We start from the raw sequence: 25,433 nt of genomic DNA on the forward strand, positions 1-25,433 counted from the left end.
TAGACGTTCACGTTTCAGCACCACAGGAGTTTCTCGCTCGAGGTGAAATATTGAAACAAGCAACGTTGTGACAAAAAGAGAGCTCAGCCGGAAGGCAAAGCTCTCGATCTACTGGTCAATCTTCGTTCCTACTGTCACCTATGGTCACGTCACGAGGGATTTTATTGGTTTAAAATTGGTGCGTAATCTGGCTTCTTGTGAAACGTTCCAGTCGTAAGCGGTGTCTTTCTCAACTACAACTTTTATTAAGTTTAAAAAAAACCTCACTGTCTTTGTCTCCCTTCATGTTTTTGTTGACATGAATACATTTATTTGGTTGCACATTGGAAGACTTCCATTGACAAACGAAAAAGGGACGAGACAAAGAGTCTGTTGCCATGGTTACAGTGCCGTTAAGATGGTAACTAGCTGGCACAAACACTTGGCCTCATGACTGAAACAAATAGTCTGATTTATTGCCAAACTTAAGAAACTAAGTGTTTTGTTTGTGATCCACAATGTGTGATGGGAACCAGTCAAACATAGTTATTTAAATCCAGCAGCCACTGCTCACATTTGTCATCAGGCCCGGAGTTTCCCAACCTGATGGGAAAATCCCCACATTTTCCTGACTGTCTGCTATCACACCCTGACCAGGCTGAGGTATTCATCTGCATCTTGTTGCCGTGGTGTGTCGGATGTAATTTATTTTCTGTGCTCATTTTTATTTCAGCGACGACTCACAGCTCCGTGGTGTTTTTTGTCATTGAATGCAGCACAGCTTCAGCCAGCTGGCTGCAGGCTGAGAGGAGGGCAGGGCAGCTGCTGGCCATCTCTTTATTACTGCACATAACATACTACTAATGTGTACATGGGGCAGTATAAACACTATACACAGTGTATTACTGTTTCGCACTTCATCATTTACACTTCACTTTTCTCTATGAACTTAAGTTTGATCTCATTAACAACTTATTTTCTGTCATATGGATTGACTATGCTGTAATTACTTTGTTGTTTGTTCTGTAAACACTATTAGACTTTTATCCATCCTGGGAGAGGAATGCTACAGATTGTAAAGCCCTCTGTTGGTGATTGTGCTTTTGGGATTTATACATAAAATTGAATTGGAAATTGAATAAAGAGATTTCCTGTCTTTGTAAGATGAGATAGGACTTCATTAATTGCCAAAGAAATTATTGTACCAAAGATAAAAACAAAATACAACAGTATTTTAAAGTAATACATTAATACATAAAAGTGTATAAGAAGTGACACTAACACCAGTATAAAATAGAAAAGCAGCAAGGGTAGTACAATTTTTGGATAAAATAAGTAAACAAAAAAAGGAAATTGCAACAGCATGAGACTAAAAACAGAGGAAAAATATAGTGTTATATAGTAACTATTCTAGCAGTATAAATCAGTACAATATTGCCTTTGAAAATGTATAGGAATAAAAAGCTATAACCCACGTGATATATAAATTATTAATTAGGGTACAAATGCACCGAAGCAACAAACCGAACCGAAGCGACATCCATCCATCCATCCATCCATTTTCTACCGCTTATCCTGTATTTAGGGTCACGGGGGGGCTGGAGCCGATCCCAGCTATCATTGGGCGAAGGCAGGGTACACCCTGGACAGGACGCCAGTCTATCACAGGGCCGACATGTAGAGACAAACAACCATTCACACTCACATTCACACCTACGGGCAATTTAGAGTCACCAATTAACCTATCCCCATCCTGCATGTCTTTGGACTGTGGGAGGAAGCCGGAGAACCCGGAGAGAACCCACGCTTACACGGGGAGAACATGCAAACTCCACACAGAAGGAACCCAGTCTCCGGGACCCTCTCGCTGTGAGGCGACAGTGCTACCCACTACACCACCGTGCAGCCCCCTTCCTATATCATACAGCGGAAATAACTTTAATTCATAATACGTGTAACCAAAAGAAAAAAACGAATTGCTGACCACATCAAACTACAAGGGCACATAGGCACAGTTGAAAACTGTTTGCTTCCCAAATCTACAACACCTGAAGGAACCCGGGCCGACCCGGGAATCGAACCCAGGACCCTCTTGCTGTGAGGCGAGAGTGCTACCCACTACACCACCGTGCAGCCCTCAGCGACATACATAAGAATACATATATTTATATATATAAATTCAACAATTAAAATAATGACAAAATGTATGACTTTGAAATCAAACATTCAAGGTCATCAATAAATCATACAAACTGAACAAACTAATTTCTTTTGCAAATTTGTAACATAGGAATGATTCATTTTGCCTTTGATTCTTTATATAAAGAGGCTGCTGTAATTCTGTTTATTTGTGGGAAAATAATGCAGAAAAGTAAAGTGAATATGTTGAATCTTGTGTTATTTTTGGACTGTTGGTCTGACAAAACAAGACATTTACAGAAATTGTGATGGATATTTTTCACTACTTTCCCTTTCCAACATAAAACATAATGAACTAAATCTCAAATGATTAGCGAGAGAATAAAATAATTGTTAGTAGCATGTAAGCGCACTTCATCTGAACCAGTACATTTTTAACCCTCTGGACATTGTTTGGTATCGTAGAATGCATTTCTGATACTAAAGAAGTGGTGTTTCATAATTATGAAGGTTGACTTCATCATAAAGATTTTAATCTGATTGTCCCCTGCTTTTGTTCCACTCATCCCTCAAATATCCATCCTGTCGTCCATCTGTTGACAGACTTAGGGACTTGAGTCATTTATAGACTCAGCTGTCCGTTTGAAAACTAAAAACTAAATTTATCCATAGTTCTAATCTCACAGTTTGATGGTCACCAGTGTTGACACACTGGCCATTTCCCTGCTTTGTATTTGTCTGTGCGGCTCAAAAAATTATTGTGTGGCAACGATTTTTGAGCTTTTTTTTGACAATTTTGTCAATATAAAGTTCTAAATACAGTTGGGTGAATCTGCTCCTCCTCCCCTCAAATTACAGTATGTAATGTATGATGGAGACACTGATGGATTTAAGTGCAACCTGCAACTTCAAAAAGTGGACGACTACATGATTAGTAATATTAATACTGATGTCATCGTTAATTTTTCGATGACATCAGATACGTTACAGATACGTTACAGATACAACAATGATAACATACACAAGGAGTTTTCACTTTTCATTACACATTACAATTAAATGCTTTTCATTTAAAGGTAAAATATAAGAACATTTAAAAAAATTAAGGTAAACGGGGTCGTGCAGAACTTGATACATAAATTAAAAAAAACAAGCAAGGATCAAATAATCATATAAAAAGTATATATTTTAAATGATTAAGGAATAAAAATTATTATTAATAATAATGATAAATATTAAAATAATAAAATAAAAACTATACAAAAATAAACCAAGACAAAAACATAATTCAGCTACTGTGATTTAAAGTCCTAGTGGGCAAGTCTGGCGGATGGAGGGCACTCTGTCAGATGAAATAATATAATGCATATATTGAAAAATACATTTAAAAAATCTAAATTACTTCTATTCATTATAGGAGTAATAATTACTGAAGGTTCTTGTTATTGATTGATTTGATACAATTGAAAGTTTAACTGGAAGAATGTGATGTCTCGTGCTGTTGAATTTGTTGGAACTACAGACACAATCAGTCTAGTTTGATTGTAGGCTGTTTTTACAGCAGTGGAGCATCTTCGCTAGCAGATGGGCGTTGGTCATGTTCAGACACACAAAGTGACAAGTTTCATTTTGTTCTGTCGATCAAGTGAATCCCCTAATTAACGACATTTAACAATATTGTCTAAAAATGAGATACGGAAAGACTTGACTTATAATTTAATACTTTCTGTTTATGTAGCGTTCACCAAAGTTCTTTGTGGAGATCATTTACCTTTCTGTGGCTGTGGGTTTACTTAAAGCTATCCAAATGAAACACTTTTTTAAAATTCTGGCACTCATATTTAACATTACAGTTAGCAGATAAGGGACAGAAACTCTATTAACTTCATTGTTAAAAATTTTACAAAAATGTTAATTATTCGTACAAAAAAAACAACAAACTGTTCTCCAAGAGATTGAGCCTCCGATTTAACCTCTTAGTAGTTAATTTATACCACTGATGTAATATGATATCTCACAGTCTTTTGGAGTTTGTGTCATTAATGTCTTAATAATTGTACTCCGTCTCTCTCTAGATGACAGGAAGAATGAAGCAGGAGCTCAAATGGAGTTTAAATCCAAGCAGTGGTTCGGTGCTTCAGTACGATCTGATGGAGAACACATCTTGGTAAGAAACAAGACATATTAGGATGTCTCATGCTATAAGCCATACTGTAATATACTATTTATGTCAAAATTGCATTACATAGACCCTTTTGCAGTTTGCAAACAATGATGACACATAGTTTGGCAACAGAAGTACAATGCAACAACTTCTCAAGTTATGCAAGAACATTAACCACCAAAAGATGGTGGTGCAATCGCATCTTTGTGATATTATTGAGTGGGTAGAATACATTATCAAGTGGCCCAATATTTAGTGGTCACATATACACATGTATTTGGTGGAGAAACATTTTGTGTAACGTTACACCAAGGAGCCATTATAAGTGTACAAGTTTGTGATGATCTGTGGTCATGTGCAGAATGTCAAACACCATGACATTTGATGTCTAAATCATGCCATGAATTACACATATGGTGTTTGTCAACTTAAGTTACAGGTCTCCATCTTTCACGTCAGCTAAGATAACGTTACATTAGTGATGGAACGTATATCGCTATCTAGCTAGCAAGACAAGCTAACGGGTGTGTTGGTGACATACGTTGTGTGAGACGAGAGATGAAGTTCACTGAGCAGTTTCACACTGAACTAAATGATACGAGGACAAACCTGCAACAAACTGATGTTCTTGACGTTCAAAATAATCGTAGAAATGGAATAACAGCCCATGTGGGAATCCGGCAGGGGCAGGACTTAGCCTCTATAGAGCTTGTTGTAGCCAAGTCTTTGGGTCTAACGAGTTTAACGAGTGACTGTGTTAACTGGTTTCTCTCATAATACACCCATTCACAACAGTTATATGTATATTATTGTGACTGATGTACTTTACTTTGCTGTAATCACCACAGTCATTTCATTGGTGACAATACTGCATCAGGATTTTAAATACAACACTGGTCATGGAAACTGCCTGAATTTATACTGCACTTTTTGACTTGACTGGTGTAGTTTCTATTCCTATTTTACATTCTTCTAATTGTTTTTTTGCTATTATTTATCTGTATGTATATCTCAGGGGCTGCAGGGTGGTGTAGTGGGTAGCACTGTCGCCTCGTAGCGAGAGGGTACCGGGTTCAATTCCTGGTTCTGGTTCCTTCTGTGTGGAGTTTGCATGTTCTCCCTGTGCGAGCGTGGGTTCTCTCTGGGGTTCTCCGGCTTCCTCCGGCTTCCTCCCACAGTGCAAAGACATGCATGATGAGGATAGGTTCATTGATGACTAGAAATTGGCCGTAGTGTGAATGGTTGTTTGTCTCTACATGTTAGCCCTGTGATAGACTGGCGTCCTGTCCAGGGTGTACCCTGCCTTCGCCCAATGTCAGCTGGGATCGGCTCCAGCCCCCCCCCCCCCCCCCCCCCCGCGCAGGATAAGTGGTAGATGATGGATGGACGTATATCTCAATCCCTATGTAATTTATTTATCGATTGTGTGTGTTATTCCAGGCCTGTGCTCCTCTGTATCAGTGGTCAACCTTCAGTGTTTCTGAGCGAGAGCCGGTGGGAACGTGCTACCTGAAGAAAGGAGATATGGTTGTCGAATATTCGCCATGCAGATCAAGTCTGTACTTTTCTCTTCTCCGACTGTCTTCTTGACCGATGAATGTCAACCAGGAACTTTGAACTAGTGTCATGTCCTGGGTCAATTACTTGTGTAAATATGGAAAAACTGTAAACTGTTGGAATGATGAACACCAATCTTCTGAACTTGTAGAGAAAGTACCCTTAAAACACATCCATGGTAAAATTGACTGTTCCCCACTGAATGTCCATAATGATGATGATGATGCTGATAATAATAATAATAATAATAATAATAATAGTAACAATAATAATGGTAATGGTAATAATAATGGCAATTATAATGAAAATAACACTGTTAATAATGTGGATAATGATAATACTAGTAACAATATTGCTGATAATAATAACAATAAATATGATAATCATGACAATAATAATAATTCTTATTACTGTATATATAATTTAATGGTTAGTGTTATGTTGTGGTCATTACATGCTTAATGTTCTTTTCTGTGTCCAGATTCCAACTCACCTGAGGGACAGGGCTTCTGCCAGGCTGGCTTCAGTGTCGACTTCCTGAAGGTAAATAAAGGATCAGAGTACTTCATCACTGACTGACGGGCCGGATAAGAAGTGAAAGTTGAAAAACATCTTTCTTTTTGTGGTTTTCAGAAGACCAACAGAGTGGTGGTTGGAGGACCTGGAAGCTTCTACTGGCAGGGTGAGTGTGTGTGTGTGTGTGTGTGTGTGTGTGTGTGTGTGTGTGTGTGTGTGTGTGTGTGTGTGTGTGTGTGTGTGTGTGTGTGTGTGTGTTGTGTGTGTTGTGTGTGTTGTGTGTGTTGTGTGTGTTGTGTGTGTGTGTGTTTAGCATTTATATTGATCTTATTTTCTTTTGGTGATTTTAAGAAATCACAATTAAAACAGATGGATCTGCACACAAAACATCTCCTGTTTTAAGGAATTATTTGCATTAATATTTCGAGCACGAGGCTCGAGAAAGTCGGTATCTTAAATACCCATGATGCATCCACAAAGCATATGTGACATTGATTATTTAAAACAACTGTTTTAAATAATAAATAATGTTGTATCAATGAGTATGACAATAGAACCAATACATTCTGTGTTACGCATATAAACCGATTGTATATCAAGTTTACATATGTATAATATATTAAGTAGTCCAGGAAGGTACACAAAGATGATGTATAAGGATAAGTATGTGTCTACAGAAGTACATATATTGAACATATACCCATCATAAATAAGTTATCCAAAAGGTATTAACAGATCAAATGTATTTCTTTATACATATTTGATACCTATTTATTCTTTATCTTTCTGTGACTGTTGTGATCATTTCTGGCATATGCTCATTACACAAAGTAACAACAATTATTATTATAATAATTCATTTTTGACACTTGTGAATCGATTCAGAATCGTCCACCCCTAGTATTTATGTTAGCTAGGACCAACACATTTCAACCAATAATATGACATTCATCCATCAGTCAACCTGCAACTTTAAGTGATACATTTTCTTTTTAATCACTGGTCCATGTCAACATTAAGGTTAACATTAAGTTTGATCATGACACCGAATCAAAATCTCCAACCAATCTGTATTTTTAATCCATCCATGTCAACCTTTTTTTGAATTAGATTTTGTGGAGCCGAACTGGTGTCAGAAAGTGACCGTTCTGTAGTAATGCTGTCACGTGAGCACCAAAATCACAAAGAATATGGATCATCTAGACGCCATGCCTTTTGTTTGACTGGGTTAAGTTTCTTCTTTCTACTCATTGTACGAATGCAACTAAATGGACTAAGTTACAGTGGATGGACATCTTCTATATCTGGTGGAAAACAGTATCTATACCAAAGAAAAATCCCAAAGGCGTTTTTGACGACGCTAATCTATAAAACACACATGCTGTTCCACTGATTGACTGCCTCCGGCACTCATGCGCACAGTGTAAAATTATATAATAATATAGATTATACTTGACACTGCATGACAGGTGTGACATGCTACGAATCAAATTGAGCTGCTTTTTTCAGCATCAACCAATCATGTTTTTGTTCCATTTAAAAAATGCCGTTAGCTAGTTCCCTGTGTAAGTTAATGACATCTCACTGTGGACTGCAACATGCATCATCATCACCGCCTTAAGAGTTTAATAAGCAGATAAAGTCCAGCCAGGTGTGTGTGTGTGTGTGTGTGTGTGTGTGTGTGTGTGTGTGTGTGTGTGTGTGTGTGTGTGTGTGTGTGTGTGTGTGTGTGTGTGTGTGTGTGTGTGTGTGTGTGTGTGTGTGTGTGTGTGTGTGTGTGTGTGTGTGTGTTTATAACCTGAGTCAGTCACACATGTTTTCTGTCTCTCTTTCTGGGGTGTGTTGGCCTAATTATAGTTTCCTGTTGAGTCAACACTCACAACAACACAACCAGCGCCACACACACACACACACACACACACACACACACACACACACACACACACACACACCCCTCTGGTTCTGATTATACACTTGTTAACACTGCGTCTCTGTGGCTCCTTTAATTACATGTTCTATGTGTTTTTCTAAACCAAAAGCTTGTAAACAAACTTGCGTATGAAGTCGTATGTTCTTTATTCTCCGATGTTCCTCCTAATGTTCTCTCTTCTTGTTCTTTAACATTCTCTCTCTTCAGGTCAACTGATCTCTGATGACGTCTCTGAGATTTTCACCCGCCTTGATCAAAATTATGTTACTCAGTACGGAAACACCCTCACCACCAAGTCGGCCAGCGCTCAGTACGACGACAGTTACCTGGGTAACCACACACACACACAACTTTCATTAGTTATAGTAATGACAAGATAAACGTTGACCATCAGCATCTGTAAGATACAACTGCGTATGAAGGCCATTTCTGGAGAAAAATAATAATTACAGAACACTGGAAGTGGGGTAATATTTAGATTAAAGTCATACATTTCAGAGAAAAAAATACCAATATTTCCTGAGATTAAAGTGGCAAATTTCTTAGAAAAAACTCACAAGTTGTATTATTGTAGTAGTAATAATACAAATAATGACAGTAGTAGCTTTATTTATATACTATTTTTTTATTTTACTCATACAAAGATGCAACCCAAAGTGCTGAACAAAGCAGCAAAACCAAACAAAAATAACAATAACACGAAAAAACAACAATACCAGATACAACAAAGCATTAACACTGATACCATTAAAATGAACCAAAAGCCAAATCAAAAACATATGTCTTGAGATAAATTAGTTGTAGTAGTTGAGTGCTGAACCATGGTAACACCAGCTGACGTCTGAATGTCGTTACAGTATTGCTATTATGGCAAGGATGGCCTCTGAGCAAGGCGAAGCTCCTGAAAGATGTTACTGTTACTCTTACATCAGTCTGTTACTTCTAGGGTTGCACTATATTGGGGGAAAAAAAATTCTGTGATATACAGTATATTGCAACATGATAAAATCAGAATATTCACATTCACTACATTTTGTAGGATACATTTGAGTTAAATCGGGTAGGGATATTGCCGCGTACCCCTGATGCAGTGAGGATAGTCCATGCCACAAACACTAAAACACAATAAGTTGATTGTGGTGAATTTGCATTATCGGGTTAATCTTTAAAAAGATGTCATGGTAGGAAGTTTAAAAAAAACATGATTTATTGACAAGACCCATTTTTAGAGTTTTTAGCATAATTGAACTTGTGAATTGCAATACATTTTAACAGTATAATGGTGTTGTGAAATGTTCATATATATATATATATATATATATATATATATATATATATATATATATATATATATATATATATATATAAACACTCACCGGCCACTTTATTAGGTACACCTTCTAGTACGGGGTTGGACCCCCTTTTGCCTTCAGAACTGCCTTAATCCTTCGTGGCATAGATTCAACAAGGTACTGGAAGCATTCCTCAGAGAGTTTGGTCCATATTGACATGATAGCATCACGCAGTTGCTGCAGATTTGTCGGCTGCACATCCATGATGCAAATCTCCCGTTCCACCCCATCCCAAAGGTGCTCTATTGGATTGAGATCTGGTGACTGTGGAGGCCATTTGAGTACAGTGAACTAATTTTCATGTTCAAGAAACCAGTCTGAGATGATTCACGCTTTATGACACGGTGCGTTATCCTGCTGAAAGTAGCCATCAGAAGATGGGTACACTGTGGTCATAAAGGGATGGACATGGTCAGCAACAATACTCAGGTAGGCTGTGGCGTTGACACAATGCTCAATTGGTACTAATGGGCCCAAAGTGTGCCAAGAAAATATCCCCCACACCATTACATTTGGTCTGGAGAAAGGAAGGAAGCTGCTTTGTCTCTTGTTGGTAAGTCAGAAACTAATTGTAGATTTGGGTTTAGGCATTGTGTGTGTAAAGCTAGTGGTAACATTTAGTCTAGTATTGATAGCTTGTTGTTGAACTTCTTGTGAAGCTGTCTATGGTAAGTGAGCAATCAGCTTGTTTGAGCCAGCTCACCTGTAGTGAATAGACTTGATTAGAGGGAAGGAGGAGCCACAGTCAGTACTTGCGGTAAATTGAGCACTTAAAAGGCTGTCACTACAGCGTCAGCTGCAGCGTCGGGCCATCAGAACGAAGACAGCTGAACAAAGACACAGGGAGTCTATCTGTGGGAGTCAAGACAGCTGAACAAAGACACAGGGATTCTATCTGTGGGAGTCCGTCGAGGAAGCCCATTGAGGTAGGTATAACATCTCAACCCCCCCCTCCTCGCAGCCATGTGTCTTATCCCAGTCAGGACATCGCACTGGAGAAGATGTTACCGAAGTCCCTTCATTCGAGGCTGTAACCCATCCAATCTCTGCTACCCACCAATCTCCACCGGTAAGGAACTTGAGGTACTAGGGGGGCTGTGGAACTGCCAGTCTGCAGTCAAGAAGGCGGACACCATCTCAGCCTATGCCTCCCTGCAGACTCTCCACTTCCTGGCCCTCACAGAGACCTGGATCACCCCAGAAAACACTGCCACTCCAGCTGCCCTTTCAACTGCCTACTCGTTTTCACACTCCCCAAGACGAACAGGGCGAGGAGGAGGAACTGGGCTCCTCATCTCACCCACATGGTCCTACCAGGTCCTTCCTCTCGACCACCTACCCCGATCTACGCTTGAATTTCACGCCGTCTCTGTCACCATTCCTTTCAAACTCAACATCATAGTGATCTATCGCCCACCCGGTCCTCTTGGTGACTTTTTGGATGAGATGGATGCCCTCCTGAGCTGCTCCCCTGATGATGGCACACCGCTCGTCATCCTCGGTGACTTCAACATCCACCCGGGAAAGCTGCATTCATCTGAATTCATTGACTTCTTTTCCGCATTTGACCTCACACTCTCCCCCTCTCCACCAACTCACCGGGCCGGGAACCAACTTGACCTTGTCTTCACAAGATCCTGTGGCATCTCGGCACTCTCTGTTACCCCGCTCACCGTGTCCGACCACCACTTTGTGACTTTCTCCCTCCCCATGAAGCCCACCTCATCCCTCCCCTCTACGCCTCGAATGGTCACCAGCCGCCGCAACCTGAAATCCCTCACTCCCTCCGCTCTCTCCTCAACTGTTATCTCCTCGCTCCCATCCTCGGAACAGTTCTCCTTAATGCCTACTGAGGAAGCCTCCTCTATCCTGATGTCCTCACTCGCCTCTTCTTTGGACACTCTCTGTCCCCCAATCTCACGACCGGCGCGATCATCTCCCCCCCCTCCCTGGCTGTCTGAACCTCTGCGAACCAACAGATCATTGTTGCGAGCGTCAGAGAGAAAATGGAAGAAATCGGGACAGCACGAGGACCTTGCTCACTACCACCTCCTCCTCTCTGACTTCACCTCAACTGTTTCGGCAGCTAAATCTGCCTTCTACCTGGCAAAGATCAACTCTTCTGCCTCCAACCCCAGGAAACTCTTCTCCATGTTCTCTTCCCTCCTCACCCCTCTCCCTCCCTCCTCCCTTACTGCCGATGACTTTGCAACTTACTTTACCAAGAAAGTAAATGACATCAGCTCCTCATTCACGCCTATTCCCTCCCAGAAGACATCTCCCCCAACTCTCAACTCGGATGGTCTTACCAGCTTTAGCCCCCTCACCTCTGAAGACGTTCACGCACTTGTTACATCTAACCGTGCCACCACCTGCTCCCTTGACCCGATTCCCTCCTCTCTTCTCCAGGACATCTCACACGACATCTTGCCATTCCTCACCACCCTGATCAACTCCTCCCTCACCTCAGGTGTCATTCCAGCGGATTTTAAGACCGCTATCGTGAATCTCTCCTGAAAAAACCCACCCTTGACGCTACTGACATCCAAAGCTACAGACCTGTATCTCTTCTTTCATTCCTCTCTAAAACCTTGGAACGTGCCGCCTACAACCAACTGTCATCCTATCTCTTGCGGAAGAACCTCCTAGACCCTAACCAATCAGGACTCAGGACTGCCCACTCCACTGAGACGGCCCTCCTCACGGTGACCGAGTCCCTGCGAAACGCCAAAACATCATCCAACTCCTCCGTTCTCATTCTCCTTGACCTATCTGCTGCATTCGACACAGTCAACCACCAAATTCTCCTCTCCACTCTGGCTGAACTTGGCATAACCGACTCTGCTCTCACCTGGTTTACATCATACCTGACAAACCGCACCTTTCAGGTCACATGGAATGGCTCTATGTCCAAACCCTGCTCTCTGGACACGGGTGTCCCTCAAGGCTCAGTATTAGGACCGCTTCTGTTCTCACTATACACCAGATCACTAGGTTCTGTTATCACATCGCATGGATTCTCCTACCATTGCTACGCTGATGACACCCAGCTGTTCCTCTCTTTTCCCCCGTCCTCTGACGCTCACATTGCAACTCGCATCTCGGACTGTCTGGCTGACATCTCTGTCTGGACAACTGCACATCACCTCAAGCTTAACCTGAATAAAACCGAACTCCTCTTCATCCCAGGGAAAGACTGCCCTCGCATGGACCTGTCGGTCACTGTTGAGGGCATCACAGTATTTCCTTCCTCAACTGCGAGGAACCTGGGTGTAATCCTCGATGACCAACTATCCTGCACCCCCAACATCACTGCTGTGGCCCGATCCTGCAGATTTGCCCTCTACAATATCCGCAGGATTCGGACCTTCCTCACAAAGGATGCAACGCAGCTCTTGGTCCAAGCACTGGTCATCTCCCGCCTTGACTACTGCAACTCTCTCCTGGCCGGACTCCCGGCCTATGCGATTAAACCATTGCAGCGTATCCAGAACACTGCAGCACGCCTTATCTTCAATCTACCCAAATTCTCCCACGTGACCCCCCTCCTCCGTGACCTCCACTGGCTCCCTGTTGCAGCACGCATCCAATTCAAGACGATGACACTGGCCTTCAGGGCCATCAATGGAACGGCACCTGCCTACCTTCAAACACTGGTCAAACCTCATGCCCCGAAGCGAGCACTCCGCTCCTCTACTTCAGCTTGCCGGCTGGTACCACCATCGCTGAAATCAAACAAATGTCGCTCAGCAAAGTCCAGACTCTTCCCTGTTGTGGCGCCTCAGTGGTGGAACGAACTCCCGACCAATGTCAGGACAGCAGAGTCATTTGCCATCTTCCGAAAAAGGCTCAAGACTCACCTGTTCAGACTTCACCTCGACTCTACATAGCATGACCCACTAACACCCTCCCTCGACACCCCCGCCCCCCCCCCCCCCCCCCCCCGCAAAAAAAAATAAAAAAATACCTTACCTATAGCACTCATATCGTAGCACTGTTGCTCTTGAAGTACTACTTTACTCAGATGAGGACCTAACACTTGTTCTATTTTTAGCTCTTACTGCATCGGCAATGATACGTCGTGGTTTCTTTGTTTCCTTCTTTTGACAAATGTACTTATTGTAAGTCGCTTTGCTTTGGACAAAAGCGTCTGCTAAATGACCTAAATGTAAATGTAAATGTAAATTACACCACCACCACCAGCCTGAACCGTTGATACAAGGCAGGATGGATCCATGCTTTCATGTTGTTGACGCCAAATTCTGACCCTACCATCCGAATGTCGCAGCAGAAATCAAGACTCATCAGACCAGGCAATGTTTTTCCAATCTTCTATTGTCCAATTTTGGTGAGCCTGTGCGAATTGTAGCCTCAGTTTCCTGTTCTTAGCTGACAGGAGTGGCACCCGGTGTGGTCTTCTGCTGCTGTAGCCCATCCGCCTCAAGGTTCAACGTGTTGTGCGTTCAGAGATGCTCTTCTGCATACCTCGGTTGTAACGAGTGGTTATTTGAGTTACTGTTGCCTTTCTATCAGCTCGAACCAGTCTGGCCATTCTCCTCTGACCTCTGGCATCAACAAGGCATTTGCGCCCACAGAACTGCCGCTCACTGGATATTTTCTCTTCTCCGGACCATTATCTGTAAACCCTAGAGATGGTTGTGCGTGAAAATCCCAGTAGATCAGCAGTTTCTGAAATACTCAGACCAGCCCGTCTGGCACCAACAACCATGCCACGTTCAAAGTCACTTAAATCACCTTTCTTCCCCATTCTGATGCTCAGTTTGAACTGCAGCAGATCGTCTTGACCATGTCTACATGCCTAAATGCATTGAGTTGCTGCCATGTGATTGGCTGATTAGAAATTTGTGTTAACGAGCAGTTGGACAGGTGTACCTAATAAAGTGGCCGGTGAGTGTGTGTGTGTGTATATATATATATATATATATATATATATATATATATATCGTCCTATATGCTGAAGAGCTCACGACCTGGAGACACCTTCACATGGGGCCTTTTCAAGCCGGAGAAGATCCTCCCACACTGAGTTGAACCCTTTAGGCAGACTCGAACCCCAGCACGGTTCATGATGAAACTGTGACCGTAATTATTATGAGGGTTTTACCTACAATAGCCCTAATATCGTTGTGGTAAATGTATATATTTATTAATAAAATCCTGAACACACAGCTGGTGACTTGATATAATTCAAATCTCAACAATGGTGAGAACTGTCAGTGTTTATAGTTTTGCTGAGTCTGTCTGTGTCTACAGGGTACTCTGTGACAGTGGGAGACTTCAACGATGATGGAAAAGAAGGTACAAACTTTATAACACTCCAGGTTATAGAACAGACCACCCTGGTTATTAGCCACCACCACCATCTCAAAGGAACACAACTGTACATTTTTTATAGTCAAATTGGGCAGTTTTTCTGAATATTGTTCAATAAAATGCTCCATGTAAACCTACAATCAGCCAATTATTTGATCAATTGAACGGCAGTAAATTAATCTGCAATTGGCCGTAGTTAATCCATAATCTGTATGGACGTGAACTGCGGTTAATTACTGCTGGTGATACACTGATCTCAGTATGGTTCAAATAATTTTTCGGGATGGTGGTGAAATGTAATAGTTTGGAGGTTTGTATGCCGGCTGCCATAACACAACAACAACAAACCATCTGTTTCAGCTAATATGGTTCATTGATGATTGGCAAACATCATCATTGCATCTCTAAAAGTCATTTTTGTTTCCTACTTTTCTGCTGATCCGATCCGTGACTGAAAACCATGACGCGATCTGAGTTTTATGATCCATTGCTAATATTGGTTATTTATCATGCAAAAATGCCAAATATGTGATGTTTCCATCTTCTCAAATGTGAAGATTTCCTTTTTGTCCTCGTCTGAACATCACAGTGAACTGTTTTTGACAACAAACATCTGATCACCTTTTGGGCATTTTCCACAATTTTCATATTCACTTTAATGACCAAATGAATGAAATATGAAATGAAATGAATAATGAATATTATAAAGATGAGCATATAATGAATGAAAATAGATGCTTAGATGCTGACTGAATCAGTCACTGATTTTCTCTCGTCCACAGATTACGTGACCGGAGTACCTCGTGGAAACAAGGCGCTGGGTTATGTAAGTGTTCATTATGGATCCTCACAGTATTGGTGTAAAGCACAGCTGACTTCCTGTGTTGTGTTTGATGCTCCAGGTTAACATCTTCAACGGTAACAACATGGAGTCCATGGTGAACCACACAGGAACACAGGTGAGCTGGAGGACTCTGGATATAAAGTACAGTACAGAGATATTTAGCTCAATCAGACTATTCTGTCACGGAGCTAATAAAACAACCAGAGGTGGAAACAAAATCTATTTGCATAAAGGTCCAAACACATTGAAAGCATCCGTTTTGAAGTACAGCTGTTGTCTTAGTTGGCCAAAAGGCCCCCGAAACGTTATTAAGAGCATCAAATTAGGATCCGGCACCAAAAAGCTGTTTGTTTTGGAGCTGAAGAAGCAAGCTGTTTGGAGAAAGCTAAATTAATCAAAACAGAGAGAGAGAGAGAGAGAGAGAGAGAGAGAGAGAGAGAGAGGAAACAGGTAGGAAATACCATCAGCAGACAATGACAAAGTTCCTCCTCACTTCCTCTAACCCCACCAACATGTCTTAACAGTTTCCTGTTCCTCTCTCTCTCTCTCTGCTCTGCTCTGTCACTTCACAGCTGTCTATCAATGTCTCTTTCCTGTTTTTCGGTCTCCCTTGTGTCCTTAAAGCTTCAGTCTTTCCATCTTCCATTTTATTCTTCTTTTCTCTCACCCCTGATGTCATGAGGCCCATCTCCTGTTAGTCACTGGGGTTTGGGTTTTGTGACTTGGAAAATGACTCGGTCACTAATCTAATTTTATAAGTCATGAGCTCGAATCAACACAACCAACATCAGCAGTTCAGAGACTGAGAGTTTTAACACAAATGTTATGAGGCTTTGTTGCTGACCACAAGGTCAATCACAAAACGTTTGGCTTTTTGCTTCAGTACACTATAACTGTAAATAAACAAGACTTTTGAATATTGTGTTACAAGTTATTTGTGTGTGTGTGTGTGTGTGTGTGTGTATATATATATATATATATATATATATATATATAGAGTCATGTGTGATATTACTTAATATTCTCTCTATATATAGCTGCTTTAACCTTCTAAATATCTATTGTTTTAAGTATAGACCCCTCTCCTTCCTGCTGAGATAACAGTCAGTCAAGTTGATGTTCTCATGTGTCTTTTAAGAATATATCGGAATATAAGCTAATGTGTCTTCATTCATTTGAGTTTTACGTTTTAGAATTTACTAAGCTGTAATAATGACTTCATTATTTCATCCCTCCCTCCTCTCTGTCTTCTAGATGGCAGCCTATTTTGGACATTCGGTGGCTGCTACTGATATTAACAATGATAAGTAAGTGTGTGTTCGTCTGCTCCATTTACACAAAAGAGGATGTAACGTTATTTTCTTCTTGCTGCTGGATTGAAAGGGACTTCTAAAGCATCTGTTGACCTCCGCAACCCACTGGTGGTGCTTCGACCCTCAACCACTTTACTAGTTGAGGCTGAAGTTTTAGTGATGCATCTTGATTTATTTTTCAGAACTTAGGAAGAACTTTATGTTCAGTGAAGGAATTCTGAAGATATAGTCCAGACTTCTATTAGTCCATTTAAATATCAATAAACTCTTCGACATACAGGGTTAACAAGACACACATTTCTGCCACATGCAGTTTGCTAACAGCTGGTGGCAGTAATGTGTCATAAAAACGCTGCAGTGTGCCAATTAAAATCAGCAGAAGACCACAAGTCGATGTAAACAATGAAGGTCTCAAATTATTCAAAACAAATCCTTAACACGTTTTTTATGAGGCAGGAAATAAATTCAACATGTGTGATCGTGCTCAAGGAGATTTTAGTCAGAAATGTTATTGTGTGTGTTCAAGATGAAAACACCAGCAGAGTGAGACCTCTCCTTTATGAGAAGTTTTATGATTCTTCTTTGTGTTCTTTTTTGCTTCATTTAGTCTGGTGGATCTGTTGGTGGGAGCTCCTCTCTTCATGGACAGAGGGTCAGATGGAAAGCTGAGGGAGGTGGGACAGGTAGGAAATGCACACACGTGTAGTTGTGAAAACTACAATTATTTAGCGGTCACACATGAATACAAGCACCCACGCAGCACAAGACAAACATCAGAGTACATGAAGACAGTGAACATGCGAAAATATTAAACATTAACATGTCAACATGCTTGTGACTAGTGTTGACAATATCAAAATTGTGACTTTATACAATACCCTGCCTAAATATCTGAATACCGATACTGAAGCAATACCAATGCAAAAATGTAAAATGACAGGAAAAGTAGTGGAATAATAGAGATTATAGTCCTATTATATATTTCTATATAAAAAAAAACAGTGTTTAATAAGATTATTTTTTGTAAAACAGCACCCCCACCACTCATCAGTAACGTTCAGGTAGAAAGTGGTACTGCAGCCCGCGAGGCCGAGAGAGGCTTCCAAAACAGAAACAAACTCAATGATAATAAATCCAGATGAAGTTCAGTTAATGAGGGAAAGCTGCTAAAATGTGGAAGACATCACAGTAACAGTAGAAAACTCTGTGAGTAAACGGTTCGCAGAGGGAAATTTGCGTGTTTCGGCATTCGTTAAAATGTTAGTAGCTCCAAACATTTCGTAGATACTCACAAAATCTACGCCTGCCTCTGTAAATATGGAAGGCACATAAATATTGCTGATTTGTTCTGCTAATGGAGACAACAGCTCTGTCGCACATCTACACAAGTCATAGGAAAGACTCTCTGTCAAACACTGTCATACTTAAAAATATTGCTACTAATGAAATGCGGTACTGTACCATTTTTAACAGCAGGGTATCGTAATACTTTTCTAGTATCAGTAGACTTACAACATCAACTGAATAACTGCTGTGTTGTTTCGTACACATTTCTGATGAATGATCGTGGTCCCCGCTAACCTCGCTGATAAACACACTGGCTCTCATTCATGAAACGTGAGAAGAACTAGTCTGTGTGTAAACTGTTCACAGAGTATTCATCAAAATGTTAGCAGTCAAGTAATAATTTAGCCTCCGTATTTACTACGACTGATGGGATGTGTGTGTGTTCTCCAGGTCTCAGTGTACCTGGGTCGTGGTGGATTTTCCTTCCACCCACCTCAGATGCTCACAGGGTCTGAGGTTTATGCAAGATACGGCTCTGCCATCACAGCACTGGGAGACCTGGACATGGACGGATACAACGGTGAGACAGACCACCTCACCCGACACCTGATCATTCCTGCTTCACCTCACATCTCATGTAGAGTTGGACGATGTTCTTCATAGTTGGATCGTCCTATCAATATGCTGATAGATTGCCAATACCTGATGCCGGGGGGCATATTGTCTCCATGGAAAGAAAACAACAGTGTTTTAGGCCTATGTATTGATTAGTGAGTGAGGGGAATCTCCCTGAAGTGAAACGGACAGACTACTAGACAGCCACATTAATACAGGTGTGTTTGGGAGATAACATTTTGTTTGACCACAGTGAAAATGTGGTTTTTGAAAGGTTTAACGTCAACAAGTACTCGTGTTCGAGACCATAATCTCATGTTTTTAATGTTTACTGAGAGAATCAAATAAGAAGTAGGATCATTTCTTTTTGCAACCAGAGGATTTGCCCCCTGATGGCCAGTAGAGAGAATGCAAGTTTAAGGCACATGCCTTCACTTTTCAGAGGCAGAGGTTGCCGCCTGGCACAAGCCTAATCTTGTTTCTCTCTCCAGATGTGGCCATCTCTGCTCCATACGGAGGCCCCGACCATCACGGCCTGGTCTACATCCACAATGGTCGCCCTAAGGGGCCGGACTCTTCACCTTCACAGGTAAATATCAAAATCCCCACTTTGGTCAACATGTGTCTAATACTTTGGTTTATGACCAAATTCCTGCACAGACATTCAATCAGCCTTAACAGGACTTTGTGTCTGTCCACCTGTTCTATAAAGTAGCTATTGTGCAGCTTTCAATCGTGTCACATGATCTTTCTCAACAGGTGGAGTTTGTCCACAGGTGACATGGAAATGTAGATGGAAAAATGGCCTTTATTTTTAGGTCATTGACAACATTTGGGCTAAAATGTGAGATGGAATGTTTATTCTTGACCAGAAAAAGAGTCTGTTTGTATAGAAATGAATATGGTTGTGATAACATTTAGAAATATCAAGCTTTCACAGAGATTGTGTGATTACTGCAAGTTTTAATGCAAGTCCTCAGTTTAAGCATAATATCTAAACAGTACAGTTTCATCTCCATAGAAAAGCCAAGTCTCACCCCTTGTGGTGTCCCCCATAGGACCTTATTTCAGATTGAATATGTATGGTAGTCAACAGCAAGAGACAAAAAGAATACTTTTTAAAACTTGTCTGAATTGTACCATGACTTACTAACATATTATTTGTCAATTTAGAAGAATGAGTTGTGTCTCGTCTCTCAGGTCCTGCAGGGCAAATGGGCGTCCAGCTACATGCCTGCTAGTTTTGGATACTCCATGACTGGAAATACTGACATAGATCAGAACGGATATCCAGGTACACATACAGTTTATATATATATATATATATATATATATATATATATACAGTGTGTATATATATAAACATTATATATAAATTAACTTCTGCTGCTGAAAATAAACTGATGTGTGTCTCTGTCTTTCAGATTTAATAGTGGGAGTGTTTGGAGCAGACAAAGCTGTTTTATACCGGTAATCATACTGTGTGTGTGTGTGTGTGTGTGTGTGTGTGTGTGTGTGTGTGTGTGTGTGTGTGTGTGTGTGTGTGTGTGTGTGTGTGTGTGTGTGTGTGTGTGTGTGTGTGTGTGTGTGTGTGTGTGTGTGCGCGTGTGCGTGTGTGCGTGTGTGCGTGTGTATCTCCCTGCTGTGTCTGTGAGGAGTTTAATGAGTGGGCCACCTCTGATATCAAAGAGCTGCTGTTTTCATTCAGGTTTCTCCTACTGACTTTATAGATGCTTTTAGGACACATTAACCCCTTCACTACAGAGCTGTGTGTTTCCCTGACAATCTGTGTGTGTGTGTGTGTGTGTGTCTGTGTCAGAGCTCGTCCAGTAATCAGCGTGAACGCCACACTAGTCCTGACGCCTCAGATCATCAACCCAGAGGAAAAGACCTGCACACTAACTGGTATCGCCACACTCGTGTCCTGGTGAGTTCTCACTGATGTCACATGAACATATGTAAAATACGCTTCATAAATGTATTTATCTATTGTCGTCATTATTTAAAGTCGTTGCAAAACATTGTGTGGAATAGTTCCACCCCCGTCATTCTCTCTCTCTTTCTTTCTGTCTGTTTCCTTTGTTTTCTTTTTTTTGTGATCTTTGTGGCCGTTTTCGTTGTCGTGTCACATCACTTTTTAGTTCTTCATCTTGTTTTGTGTCTCATTGTGTTCATTTTGCATCTTGTGTTTGTTTTGCTTCTTGTTGTGTTGGTTTTGCATCACTTGTCGTTTTTCATCTCTCTTAACTTGTTTAGCATAAGTACGTAATTGCTCACAACTTTGGTTGTTGGACGGCGTGCTCATATCTCAATGTGGACGCAGGATGTAAATACCAGGTGTAAATGTAATCAGGCTAAATCTTTTAATGGTGTAAGGGGGTCAAAAAAATATAAATTGCATAGTTAATGATCTAATGTCATCTTATCATGTAAAGTGTCCACTCTTTTGGTTTCCAGCTTCAGGGTGACGTACTGTCTGGAGGCCAGCGGCCGCGGAGCTCCAGCTACTCTCAGTAAGTTGAACACCACCGGCTTCCCTCTCTAACATAAACAAACATACTTTCTAGTGATGGCATGTGAAGACAATTTTAACACAGAGCCGTCATGCATACACTGGTAACAAGTTCTGCAGCTTCATGACTTCTCGTCTCTTCGACTTCTTCTCCTCCAGATTTCCGTGTTGATCTCATGCTGGACCGTCTGAAGCAGAAGGAGTCGACTAAACGCGTCCTCTTCCTGCACAGTCGGACCTTTCAGTATGCCAAGAACATGACAGTGTCCAACGGAAAAGGGCCGGCCTGCGAGGAGCAGCATGTCTTCTTGAGGGTGAGGAAATGATGAAACACATTTTAGAATGAAAGAATAAGAACCTGTATAATAACCACAGATTACAAAGTTTAAGTTGAACCAGTTACCACAGTTACCTCACATCCTGATTAAGGAGAGGAAAAAAGCTCTTGCTCTGAAAATACACTTAACATAACCTACTACTGCAATGTAATAAGACCGTATATAAAAATTGCATGTTATATAGTGTTATGTTCGACATTTGTAAAGATTTTACAGTAGTTTCATTTACTTTCTGCCTGCAGGACGAAGGACTCTGTATGTCTGAATATTGAGCATTAATAATTAAATACTAATGCGGTGTTCACGCGAAGCACACTTTTCATGCAGAGTGATTTCATACAAATTCAGTGTAAAGACACAAATAGACAGAAAAAGTTCAAATATTTCAACTAATATTTATTTACCGGTATTACTAATATTTCTTTTCTTTCTTCCTTATTTTCTTTTTCCTATTTTTCATTGTTTTATTTATTTATTTTTTATTATTTATGTAATATTTTACTTTATAGAACAGGTGGACAGTTTCTTATTCTCGATCAATTTATTTTCAGATTTTCTTTTGCTTTTTTTATTTATTTTTTCTGTTTTTTTCTCTTATTATTTTTTCTATTTTTTGCCTAATTTCTTTCATTCTTTCTTTCTTTAATATGTGGAATAAAAATGATGATGTCATTACTGCATTTATTTGGATGCTGTCTTGTTTTAAATTACATTAGTGCAGACCAGTGATGGAAATATATAAATGAATACATTTTTCTTTAAATCCACTCAATAGATTACCATTGTTTTTTGGGGGCTGGTGAGAGAAGCAAATACAAGCACCCATGTGCATACCTCATTAGCACTTGGCTGCTTGTTTCCAACCCTGTTGTAGACACAATGTGCCATGGAGCTAAATATGAACATGTAGTTTCACGTCTACAGAATATGACTTGATGCATTCATTCTTTATGCTAGGACGATCGTGAGTTTCGGGATAAGATCACTCCCATCTCTGTGGTGATGGAGTATAGTCTGGATTACCAGCGGGCTGCAGACCAATCTGGGCTGCTTCCCATCCTCGACAAGTCGGCACCATCCAACGTCACCAAGCAGGTAACACACTCAACTTTATTCACTATCACCGATCTGCTGTTTTTTCAGTGTTCTCTTTTTCACTGTGGTTTTCTTCCTCCTTTGTGTTTATTCCTTCCTTCCTTCCTTCCTTCCTTTCTTCCTTCCTTTCTTCCTTCCCTCAGGCTCACATCCTTTTGGACTGTGGTGATGACAACATCTGTAAACCTGACCTGAGGTTGTCAGTGAAGAGGTAGGAAACTCAATAATACACTTAAACCAGGGCGACATTGCCGCTCAAACAAGTGTTTCACCACATCATCGAGCAGTTTTTTTCAATTTGACAAACAAAGCAAAACTTCTCTGAATAACTAGCGGTTGCCCATTTTTTCCTGTTGAACCACTCCACGTTAAACCTGTGTGTTATTACCAGATGTTTGGTTTCTAAGAATATCAAAGATGTTTAATCTTTTCTTTCTCTAAGTAATGATTTGGAAGATGATCAACACCATTCATGGTGACCACAGTTACTTTCTTCTTTAAAAGAATCACTTCTGACAGCTATGAGATAATGACAACAGTGTTCTGCAAACAGCCAATCAAAATTTAGCGGTGCAATCAGTTGCATGTTCATCAAGTTTGTGCTGTCTACTTTCATTGCCGGTGTCTTTGGGCATATTTATTATTGTTTGTGTGTGTGTGTGGGAATAATGCAAAATATGTTTTTCTCATATCAAAACTGCAGGAAGGTAAATTAGAAATGAAACCTTTGTTGTTTTTTGCCGTAGTGACCGTCAGCAGATCTACATCGGCGATGATAACGCTCTGACTTTGGAGGTCAGTGCTGAGAATCAGGGAGAGGGAGCCTACGAGGCTGAGCTCCATGTCTACCCTCCACAACAGGCCGACTTCACGGAGGTTGTCCGCAGTCAGGTAACGTCAGCTTCAGTCTTCAATACTAACGCCAATACAAAGACCACTTTCCATTCTTTTGTAGGTCACTTGATGTCCTTGTGGTTTTTATACTTTTCCTTGTTAAATAAGATTTGGTTCTGATGATCACCTAATCAGTACCTCATTAACTAGAATGTAGTGTGCCTGTGTTGGAATTCAACAGAAACTGGAATGGAATATCTGCCATACGTGTAGAAATGCTGATATAAGTGAGAAATCATATAAGTAAGAGAGCAGTCTCTTATTTTTTTCCAGAGCTGTGCGTGTGTGTGTTGTTTTTAATGCAATAAATTCATATTTAGATATAGAATAAACATAGTCCAGTTCTTTTCTCGGGTGTTTTGACAGATAAAACTGGGGTGATGAGTGCTGCGTTCTTGTTGTTTTACAGACTCTCAGCAGGCTGTCCTGTGCTTACAAAAAGGAGAACCAGACGAAGATGGTGGTGTGTGACCTGGGAAACCCCATGAAGGGGGGAACCAAGGTCAGTGATCCCTGCAGTAGCATGATTGTAGGAACTAAATCTCATGCTGCATTCAGGACATTTTCAGAGATAATCTGACTCTTGTGGAGTTTTAACTAACAATGTTGACTGTAAAAGAGACAAGCGGTTCCTCTGAAAATACATGGAACTTAACTTACTACTGTAATGTAATAAGACCTTAAATTAAAAAATATTTTTTTACAGTGTTTGAACAGAAAGGAAAAACTAAACTGAGATTTTTATAGGAGTTTTCTTCTTTTTTTTTACTTTTTACCTGCAGGACGAAGGACTGAATGTTGAGCATGAAAAATGAAATACTCATGGTGTGAAATATTTCAACTAATATTTTTGACATTTTGTCAACAAATGTGAACAGAAACAACACATTTATTTGGATTTGGCATCTCTGATGTTCTTTCTTTCGTTGTTTTCCTTATTTCTTTTCTCATATTGTTTCATTATTTCTTTTTCTTATTTTCTTTCTATATTTATACTTTATTTATTTTCTTAATTATTTTTTTTCTTTAGTTTCATATATTTAATTTTCTTTCTTTATTAATAATTGTTCTTTTCTAATGCTTTCTTTTGTTATTCTTCTTTATTTCCTTCTTAGTTAATTTATTTCCTATATTCTTTCTTTTATTATTTACATTTACATTTAGGGTATTTAGCAGACGCTTTGATCCAAAGTGACTTATAATAAGTACATTTGTTGGAAGAAAGTGCAACAGTATATCGCTATCAGTACAGTAATGATTTCAAGTTTCAAGCATGCCCACTTGCTAAGTTAACCTGTAGTTGGTATACAACAGAGATTAGTGCTACGATACAGAGAGCAAAATACTAAAGTAAGTGCCACTACGTACAAACAAGCAATGAGTACTAGGTTTATTTTATTGATTTATTTTTTGCGGAGGAGAAGTAGAGGGGGGAGTCCAGGTGAACTCTGAACAACATTTTCTTAGTATAAAATGGTAAATGGTCCTTATTTATAAACACATAAAACTAATGGTGTGATCACATTAAAGGCTAACAAACTTGTCAATGCAAATAGTTGAAATA

At 40.3% G+C, this 25,433-nt stretch overlaps 1 protein-coding gene across 1 annotated transcript in view; it reads left to right on the plus strand.

Moving 5' to 3' along the window:
• The window catches only part of itgav (integrin, alpha V), a 52,847-nt gene that overhangs the window by 12,027 nt on the left and 15,387 nt on the right, over window positions 1–25,433 (plus strand). Inside the window, exons 3-23 of the mRNA XM_084023624.1 lie at window positions 4,194–4,285; window positions 5,723–5,837; window positions 6,321–6,382; window positions 6,473–6,521; window positions 8,493–8,615; window positions 14,912–14,956; window positions 15,754–15,797; window positions 15,874–15,930; window positions 17,070–17,122; window positions 17,736–17,811; window positions 18,866–18,995; window positions 19,522–19,619; window positions 20,231–20,324; window positions 20,455–20,500; window positions 20,850–20,957; window positions 21,488–21,543; window positions 21,702–21,856; window positions 22,838–22,975; window positions 23,119–23,186; window positions 23,722–23,866; window positions 24,279–24,371. Coding sequence (XP_083879750.1) covers window positions 4,194–4,285; window positions 5,723–5,837; window positions 6,321–6,382; window positions 6,473–6,521; window positions 8,493–8,615; window positions 14,912–14,956; window positions 15,754–15,797; window positions 15,874–15,930; window positions 17,070–17,122; window positions 17,736–17,811; window positions 18,866–18,995; window positions 19,522–19,619; window positions 20,231–20,324; window positions 20,455–20,500; window positions 20,850–20,957; window positions 21,488–21,543; window positions 21,702–21,856; window positions 22,838–22,975; window positions 23,119–23,186; window positions 23,722–23,866; window positions 24,279–24,371 — 1,847 coding nt within the window. The remainder of the gene's footprint in view (window positions 1–4,193; window positions 4,286–5,722; window positions 5,838–6,320; window positions 6,383–6,472; window positions 6,522–8,492; window positions 8,616–14,911; window positions 14,957–15,753; window positions 15,798–15,873; window positions 15,931–17,069; window positions 17,123–17,735; window positions 17,812–18,865; window positions 18,996–19,521; window positions 19,620–20,230; window positions 20,325–20,454; window positions 20,501–20,849; window positions 20,958–21,487; window positions 21,544–21,701; window positions 21,857–22,837; window positions 22,976–23,118; window positions 23,187–23,721; window positions 23,867–24,278; window positions 24,372–25,433) is intronic.

The sequence above is a fragment of the Eutrigla gurnardus genome (genome assembly GCF_963514095.1).
Source record: "Eutrigla gurnardus genome assembly, chromosome: 12".
Classification (NCBI taxonomy): domain Eukaryota; kingdom Metazoa; phylum Chordata; class Actinopteri; order Perciformes; family Triglidae; genus Eutrigla; species Eutrigla gurnardus.